The following is a 9,202-nucleotide window of genomic DNA, read 5'->3' as shown; positions in this document are numbered from 1 at the left end:
GTGAATCAAATCCTATTTAAACATATATAGTATGTGTAAAAGAGATTAGTCTAGTGGATTGTTAGACTCATACCAATGCAGAAGTAATGGGAAGGCGCTTCGCTGGGCTGCACCGACGCAGCGCGCATGCGTACAACAAAAGAATGTTCCGTGTGCCCACGTGATCAGGAAGAAGCTGACAACGCGAAAAAAATGCGCGCTGCAAACGTTACAGGCTGCTAACATTAGCGTTACATTTATGCATCATTGTTTGCAAATAACTTGAATGTACGAGTCTATACGGCTGTGGGAAAGCACGCGTGACTGAAAAATGGAAATATTTAGAGACGAGAGTGGTAAGAACATGCACATTGGCCTCTCAGACGTGTGTGGCTACTTTAGCGAACAAGCTAACCCGATAGTCGTAGTTGGAAGTTAGCTTCCCCTTTAACTTACCGATACTTCACACAATAACTTCCTGGTTTTATTATACGAGGATTCTACAAGCATTTACATTGTTTGCTTTTCTTCCTTTTCTACAGAGTTTACGGATGTCCGAATGGTCGTAAGTAGTGTTACCTTTTACACTTTCTTTAGCTTTTAGGCTCCTCACAGACAGCATCGAGCACATGGGCATATTGCTTTCAGCCTCGGGGAATGTCCCACATGTTGCAGCAGCCGTTGTGCATCTGGTATTTGTAAAGCTGGTAATGGATTCCCTGCGTTTCACGTTACTTTCGCCAGTTTTACTCACTACAGCGCGCGTAATCACTTCCGGTGTGAATATTCTATAATCAAAAGAGCGCAGTTAGCGCTTTAGTTCCCACACAAAGAAATACGCCACACTACGTGCAACACAACGAGATGAGTTGGCATTGATACGTTCGTTACCAATATGCCTGGCACTGTTATTCTACTGAATTGGTGTGATATATATGTAATACTTGAAGTTATCATGATCATAACATCCAGTTTAGGGCTTCAATAACGAGTCGCTAAAAATCGATTATTAAAATAGTTGGCACGAATCCGCCGATCGTGAATTTAACTCCTCTCGTAGCTCTAGAAAGCACCAGATACAAACAACATAAAGACTCCCTCGTCAAAATACTCCAGATAAATGTCAGGGTAGTCCGACATTTTTTAAATAGATTGCATGTTCCCGCACATGAATAGATAAATAGGTTCAAACTGTGCAGCTGGGAAAACAGACCACTGTAATTCCTTTCTTGGTCTTGTAATGAACAAAAAAACTTGGCCGTGTTTTTTGTTTTTACTTCCTGAAGCTTATCTCGTGCTGTAGCTGTGTGTTTTCCCACAAGTGCCCAAGGCTACTCTTGGTGACATGCTGTGTAGGTAATAGCTTTTCTGCAATATGCAGAATATTTCACCAAATTACATACAGATAGAGTTTGCGTTACATTTACTGTTTTGTTAGTGTACGGCTATTTATCTTACTGATGGTCATCCAGGAGGTCATCTTTCCATGGGTAAATGAAAGTGAAACTTGAGGAAACGGCTGCTTTATGTAGTGTTTACTCAGTGCAACTCAAGTTCACATTTAGTCCTGGCATTGGACAGCCTTGAGAGCACTGCTATCTTTTGGTTCAGAGGACAATGGGGCCTACATGAATGCCAATTTTTCAAGGCTGAAAGAACTGAGCTCATTGCATGTAGAGCTGACCATCACATCTCTTTCTCCTCTCTAGCAAAGTGTTGTGGATTTGTTTGATGGTCGTCCTGGTTTTCAAAGGATAGTAAGACTTGGTCTCATCGGTAAGAATGTGTCACATTGCACATATGCCCCACACACACACGCACACATCTGTTTTCTTTTTTTGTTGGTGAAATTGCATACAACTTAAAAATCATTCTTTCCTCGCAGGTATGGAATACGATGATGAGCAAGATGACACGGATGAGGATGTAACTGACAAATGGGAACGTATTACTAGCAATTTGCATGGATATCCGAGGCTTTCTGACAAGAGAAGTGATGGAGAAGGATTAAGTGGCTCTGCTTATCAGCTTCCACGGCATTACAACACGTCTAGTGAACTTCCTGGCCCGCCCTCAGTAAAAATGCAGCCAAAGGAGAGTGTAAGTTCACTTTTGTTTTACTCATCTTATCAAATGGATGGCTTTCCTACGATGTGAAAGTGGTTTAAATATATACACTGTACTTTGCATTTCTTGTAGGACTCTGAAAGAAGAGCCAGATTATTAGAAGAAGTAAAAAAAGAGAAAGAAAAAGCTGAGAAGAAGCGACTTAAAAAAATGGTACATTCCACAATCTCTCATGAATTTCATAGCAACAAGTTGATGTCAAATTGTGTAGATTACACTTTTTTTCATTGTCTATTCTCGTCCGACAGAAACGAAAGGAGAAAAAACGGCTTGAGAGGGAGAAACAGAACCCTATAACGAATGAAGAGGTAACGGTTAATGTGTGTCTTTACTGCAGATGGAAGCCGCTAACACGTTTTCATGAAGTTGCACGCTTTAAAACATGTTTGTGATTCACAGGGGAAAGACGATTCGCAGCAATCTAAAACTGAAGGGAGCAAACCAGATAACGAAGGAGCCAAAAACAATACCGTGTCCCGTAAACAGTGTGCCTCAGCAAAAGATACAGACAGCAGTGACAGTAGTGAAGACGACTCCAGTGATGAAGATGGCAACACCAGGAACGACTCGGGCGACGCTGAGGTACCATTGGCTAATCTTATTCCCATTCATAGTCCTATCATTTACGGTGTGAGTCATACTCTACATGTGTACAGAATAACACACTTTGCATAATTGCATTTATACAGAAATTACCCCTTTATCCACCAATTATGTTATTTTTGCACTGGAAGACTTAAAGAGGACGTGTCATACTGGTTTTCTGGTTCATACCTGTGTTTTGGGTTTCTAGTAGAACGTGTTTACATGCGTTAATGTACAATGTAACATTTGAACGTCAAGGTGTAAAAATTGACCTTTTTTACTCATTGTAGTCAATTTTTCTGGGGACACATCGCTACATGACGTCACCAACTGTAGTTGCCATTAGGGCTGGACGATATGGCCAAAATCTTCTTTCACCGTATAGATAATTTAAATTCTCTAAATATATCACAATATAAAGATACCACAGTTGTTATCTATTTGTAATAATCACATGGCGAAGCCTATTTTTGTATACTTCCGTGTGCACCTCGCTTTGCTGTGCTCGGTCTAATCAGGGCTTACGTGCATCTTTTAAAAAAAATTTAAGGAACTGGACATGACGAGCTCTTTTGTGAGTAAAGCTGCTCTCATAGCCAAGCGTAAATTGGAGCAGAAGCCCGTGTCTGAGAGGAGGGAGAGGAAAAAGACCCTCGTCAAAGAAGACCGTAAACCGCTCCCTGACAAACCAAATGAAGACCCGGATGTTGAGAAGAAGGTGAGCTATAAGTCTGATTTAACAGAGTGTCGAGTACTATTCCTATGACAACAGATTTGACCGTATTTGGATTTTGTCTTGGAATAAGTTAAATCATTTAATTTCTCTCTGTCCGAACAGGATTCTGCAGCCATTAGCAGCCCCACCTTTGAAGATAATGTGAAAATAAGTACTGATCTTGCAGGTAAGTTTTCTCCATTTGATTGACAAACTCGGCTTCAGTTGTAGATAAATATATATTCATATTTAAATATTTTGTCTTTTAACTGAAGTTTTTCCCTTTTCTAGTTATTGGAAATAGGTTTGCAAGTGCTGGAGACTTTAATATGGCTGTGAAGTATTTCACAGACGCAATTAAGTACAACCCTACAGAGTTTAAGTAAGAGCTTTTACCTTTATGATATTTAAAGTCAATTTGTTGAAGGCGCTTACTCACCCAATGTTTTTTATTAAACTTTTTGACTCTTGTTTCGCTCGCAGGTTGTTTGGCAATCGTTCCTTCTGTTTTGAAAAGATGCAAGAATATGAGAAGGCGCTGACTGATGCCGAGTTGTGTCTCAGCATGTGGCCGGGCTGGGTTAAAGGCCTGTTTAGGAAGGGCCGAGCGTTGGCGGGTCTAAAGGTAAATGTTCCACCATATGTGCCGCGTTATTCTAAATGTCGTGGTTGAGTCACTGTTGCTGCGTGGCACTTTAGCAAAATAATCTAGACGTATCCAGCATGCACTCTTGCAACAGCATCACTCATCTTCAAGCAGCATCCAGCTCAGTTATAGAACACATGGTATACAAGCATCAGCTAGGAGGGCTCTAAAAAAAAAGTACCTGATGAGTAATAACTCTGCTGATCTCTCCAGCAGGATGGCGTCAGTGAGTTTGAACTTTGATTTCGTCCGGAGGGAGCAGGGGGTGGAAGCTCATCGTTTTTCTCTTCTTTCTCCAGAGGTACGAGGAGGCTGCCCAGGCCTTCAGAGAGGTCCTCAAACTGGACAGTTCGTGTGCAGAAGCTGCCCAGGAACTGATGTGGGTGCAGATTACACAACTAATGGTGAGTAGTCCACTGGGAGAAGTAGCTGGGGAAATGTTATCAATGCAATGACAATAAATAAATCATTGTGTTTCAGATGCAATGTTTATTCATTTGTATTCAAGACGTCATCACAAAAGAGCAATGAGAGAAATTAACCGGTTTTAGTCCCGTTTCATATTGAAGAAACAGAGTGTTGTCTTAATTGTATGAAAGGAAAATCGATGTCTAATAATTCACGGAGGTGGTTTGAACTCTCTGTTCTGTTTCAGGAGTATGGTTTCACTCGGGAGCAGAGCTCAAATGCTTTAATTATTCATGGGACCGTAAAAAAGGCACTAGAGGTGCTGTCCAAACTAAACCACCGACCCGGTGAGTGAATTTACAAATACTGGCATGCATCAGAGGAAATGAAAACAGTCGAGTTAATTTCCTGAACTCGTATTGTAGCTTGAGTTGAGAATAGACGTGGCCAGGGATCATCAGCTTGTGTGGTTAGCCCAGTTTAATTGATTACCTAAAACCATATTTATATCTCTTTGTACAGTTTACCATTTTTACAACGTGTATTTTTTTGGCAGGAGCTCTTCATTCAAATGGCGCTGTCCAACCAGCTCAAGTTGCCAATTTCTCCGGAGTGTCGCCAGTCCTCTCAGCCAACACAGTCCATGCTGCTCAGTCCCATGAGGCACCGAAACCAGCATTTAGGAGCCAACCTTTAGGCCCGGTTCAGAATATGTCCAATGTCCAGAGGCAACAAACGGCTATTCCCGGTCAGGCCACGAAGACCAGCAATGCAGCCTCACAGCCACCACAGTGAGTACCGGTCAAGTCACACGGTGCAGTTTGTCGTCGGGGGTCTGCAGATATCTGGCTACGCCAACAGGACCAGAGGTTGCGGAGACATGCAGAGTTTTAAATGAATTAGGGCTGCAACGAACCATTATTTTGATAATCGATTAATCTGTTGATTATTTTTTCGATTAATCGGATAAAAAAACAAAAACACTAATTGTCAACCCTTTATTCAAAACAGGGTCCGTACGGTCATGGAAAACCTGGAAAAGTCCTGGAATTTTTAAATGGTTATTTCCAGGCCTAGAAAAGTAATTGAAAAAAATAAAATCCCAAAATGTTTGGAAAAGTAATGCAAATGTGTTATATTCAAATGTTAATTTACACGGAATATACACGGTATGCTTTGGAATTCTCATTGTTAGTTTAAATACTACATCTTCTCACTTGTTCATGTATACACAGAGTTTTCACTAAATGTTTAATCATGGAAATTTGGTTTAAAATCATGGAAAGGTCCTGGAGATCCACTGGTCAGCATGTGGATGAACCCTGTCACAAACAGAACTGACAGCGGTTTACTCCCCTGAGTTGGCTATTTATGGGTTAAACGCCTCATACGGTGAGGGGGCGTGGCTTATCTCAGTTGCCTTTCTCCATGGAAAAATATTGTCCGCCATCCGCCAAGGAAATAAATAACCCTTTTTCTACATTATACTTCTTGTGGAAATGCCACACACGTCGTAGCGCCCTGGTGTCTGGGTTCATAACATCACCCGGAGGCGCACTCCGTGAATGTCACTCCGACTACGTAAATGACTTCCGCATCCAGCGCCACGTGAGCAGCAGCAGCCAATTAGATTCATCAACAGCGGAGCAGCTCAGCGCTGATTGGCTCTCACAACGCAGCGTTCCGTCCGCTCCGCTCTGCGCTCAACTCAACTTTTTTAATACTCTGCGACTTATTGAGCGTCGTAATAATAATGAAATTCGTTGCCAACTATTTTAACAATCGATTTTTATCGATTCGTTGTTGCAGCCCTAAAATGAATGTGAACCATCTTGCTCAAGTAGTTTGAATGAATCTGGCATTTCAGTCATGTTTAGTTGCGTGTTGTAGAGTTTTTTGCACATATTGCTCAGCTTGAGTATCTGTACTGCCTTAATATTGACCATATAACTGACGAATGAGCTTTAATTAGCAGTGCTGCTCCTATGTGGAGGTAACATGTTGTCTGTGTCTGGAGGATGATTAGTGTTGTGGAGCAGGGAGGAGGCGGGTCCTCTGGCAGGCTCGCTTCCAACTGGTCTACACTTCAAACAGCCAGAAATCTCCCTTCAATATTTCCCTTCACCGATCAATGATATATTAATTAAAGCATAATGGATACCAATATTGGCCAGTATCAATGCAGGTTAATTGTATATGATCAGTTCTTGTTTTTGACGAGCTTGTTTCGGTCCTCTTCAGACTTTTGCTTTTTATCTAATTAGACGATATGTTTTAAGAGCAGAAAATCATTCCCTGCTTTCATAAAGATGTTTTTTTCCTACAAAATGACTTGATCTGCACTCTGTTGTTTCACGTTTTCTTATCGACTTGCTTTCCGTTCAACAGGGAGCTGTTTCCCGTTTGGGTTGGGAACTTGGTTCACCCAGTCACCGAGTCTGTGATAGCCAACGTGTTCCGCAAGTAAGAGCGTTGGTTCCTTTAGTTTCTCTCCTGCTTGACCTTCTGCAGTCAGATCCTTGAGTTGACCTCCACGCGTCTCCTCCTGCAGGGTCGGGGCCGTCGACAGTGTGAAGCTTCTGACTTACAAACGCTGTGCCTTCGTGAACTATACAAAACAAGAGTATTGTGATGAAGCAATTAGACGCTTGCATGTAAGTACACTCGGAACTCTTGAAGGCCAACGAGACTCCAGGTTGCCGACCTCACTTCATGGGTATTGTTGATGGGGGGCGGACAATATTTCACTGTCATTGCACATTTCCCTTCCTGCGAAAATGAAGTTGGTTATACGCACAAGGGTGCGAGTATGTACGTTATAAGCTGCTTATTCAGTTGAAATGGGTCATAATTCCTGCTATCGGGTCACTTAATGATTCTCATTTGGTTCCCAAGACGAATGATTACTCCCTCTCCTCCCTGTGCAGAGGAGGAGGAGGAGGTTGCTGCCTCCCACTATACACTCCTATAAGACAGTTTTTTTGCTCACATCTTCAGGGGTTTGATCTGAACGGCATGAAGATTGCAGTGAGGTATCCAGATAGGATTCCTCATGGTTTGGGAATTTCCAGATCTGCCCACAAAGCGGATGACCTGGAAGATGAAAATATGAGGTTAGTCCTTTTATATCCCACATCTTAGGACATTTGTGTATTTAATTTCTTCTTCGGTGTTAAAAATCAAGTTTTATATAACAGTTACCCGTTTATTAGATGCATATATATCCTAGCGAAGAACTAACAGTCCTGCTATAAATCTGACCTTCATGAAAGTGGTTTGATTTTGGATGTACTGACATGCATCTATTGTCCACCAGCTTTTCATATCAATGAGATGAGGCTCAATAACGGAATACAATCTGTATAATGCCACACTACATCCTGCTAAATTATAAAGTAATCATACAGCTTTCATAAAGGCAGAATATGGTTGAGAGCTTTTTTCAGTTATGTACCTGTGAAATATAATTTTTTTTAAAGATGTAATGCGCAGTATTTTGCCAGTCAGATTTAAAATATAATATATAAAATTCTGTTTGTGAACTTGCACTTATATTTGATTTAATATTTATTAAATATTTATTTTCTAAGTTTTTTGTAATGGATGTAATGACGTTCCCCCTAGAGGGTTCCAAACGACTGGTTTAGAGGAAGCAATCGTTCCAAAGTGGCCTCAGAAGGGCGTCTGTCTGCTTCTCAGTGGTTTGCTGGTGGAATCAACCAATCACAGCATTTTATTTTATTTTTTAAAATCATGGTTAACTCTGATATCTACTGTTTGGTTAGTTTAAGAGCCCTTTGTTCACGGCGTAACTCGTCTCGTCCTTCAGTTACAGGCAGAACGAGTACGCTGAAGGGGGGAATGCCGCTAGAATCTGGAGATTGTTTCGCCCGTACAGACAAGTCCCCGAGTACCGGGGAAACAACAAGTACTGAGAGGAAGAACCACTGACACGGTCCACTCGGTACATCGTAGCTACAGGGTTGTGAGGCTTTGCAAACCGTTGAAGTATTGTCATCGGACAACAGAAATCACCGTTTGTCTGGTAGCATTGAAGAAAGAACATGTTAAGTATTAGTCCCTGATAATGACATGATTTAAAGAAATTATTCTAGTTTTGTATTTTCTGACTAAAAGCCGACTGGTTATGTCAGCTGATGATTTCAGGTATTTACAAGCGCTTCTTAATGCGTGACATAACGGTGTTATATATTAATAAATCTGTTTACACTAAATCACAGCTGGTGGTAAAGTGTCCAAATTTTATATCTGAGACTTTAAATGATGTTATTGGCATCGGGCCTGAGATCCACCGTCGTGTTGATTTTTAAAGTGACGTATAAGCCAAGCGAGACATTTGTTTTTTACAGTTGATTTACATACATTATTGCTGTAGTAATAATACAATTTCTATAGCGCTTTTCATAGTTCTCAAAGACGCTTGTCCACTTAATGAGCCTCCTATTATGGCGTGTATCTAAATGATCTATAATCCCGAAAATAAATTGTTGAAAACGAAACTTTGTTTTCATCTTTAAGATGATTTAAAAGTGACTGCTTCATCCAACAATTAAAGATTCTTCCATATTTGTTTCCCCCCCTTCTTTCCTCAAACATGGTCTTTAACCACTGAATGTGAATAGTTTACGCTGCTATTGTGAAACCTGAACAGCCGGTGTAAAGACCAAGTAGAAACATTTTTGGATTATAAAGCTCAGCAAATCTGCAAATAAATGCAAACT

At 41.0% G+C, this 9,202-nt stretch overlaps 1 protein-coding gene across 1 annotated transcript; it reads left to right on the top strand.

Moving 5' to 3' along the window:
* Window positions 1-168: 168 nt before the first annotated feature.
* Window positions 169-9,047, top strand: LOC130211646 (uncharacterized). The gene is made up of 18 exons (XM_056442528.1): window positions 169-335; window positions 522-544; window positions 1,689-1,755; window positions 1,865-2,079; window positions 2,179-2,259; window positions 2,355-2,414; window positions 2,506-2,688; window positions 3,242-3,409; window positions 3,530-3,593; window positions 3,698-3,788; window positions 3,890-4,031; window positions 4,352-4,456; window positions 4,708-4,807; window positions 5,017-5,251; window positions 6,849-6,923; window positions 7,012-7,114; window positions 7,458-7,573; window positions 8,290-9,047. Exons 1-18 carry the CDS (start codon window positions 311-313, stop codon window positions 8,393-8,395), a joined length of 1,959 nt encoding a protein of 652 aa, XP_056298503.1. The 5' UTR covers window positions 169-310; the 3' UTR covers window positions 8,396-9,047.
* Window positions 9,048-9,202: the final 155 nt, after the last annotated feature.

Source organism: Pseudoliparis swirei, chromosome 21 (genome assembly GCF_029220125.1).
Source record: "Pseudoliparis swirei isolate HS2019 ecotype Mariana Trench chromosome 21, NWPU_hadal_v1, whole genome shotgun sequence".
NCBI lineage: Eukaryota > Metazoa > Chordata > Actinopteri > Perciformes > Liparidae > Pseudoliparis > Pseudoliparis swirei.
Note: the sequence above shows the minus strand (reverse complement) of the source record. Positions and strands in the feature narration are given on the sequence as shown.

Bases quoted from the DNA above. Each gene is read 5' to 3' on its own strand.
- LOC130211646 (XM_056442528.1), top strand. From the start codon at position 311: ATGGAAATATTTAGAGACGAGAGTG. The intron at 336-521 runs GTAAGAACATGC...CCTTTTCTACAG, and splicing joins AATATTTAGAGACGAGAGTG to AGTTTACGGATGTCCGAATG. The intron at 2,415-2,505 runs GTAACGGTTAAT...TGTGATTCACAG, and splicing joins ACCCTATAACGAATGAAGAG to GGGAAAGACGATTCGCAGCA.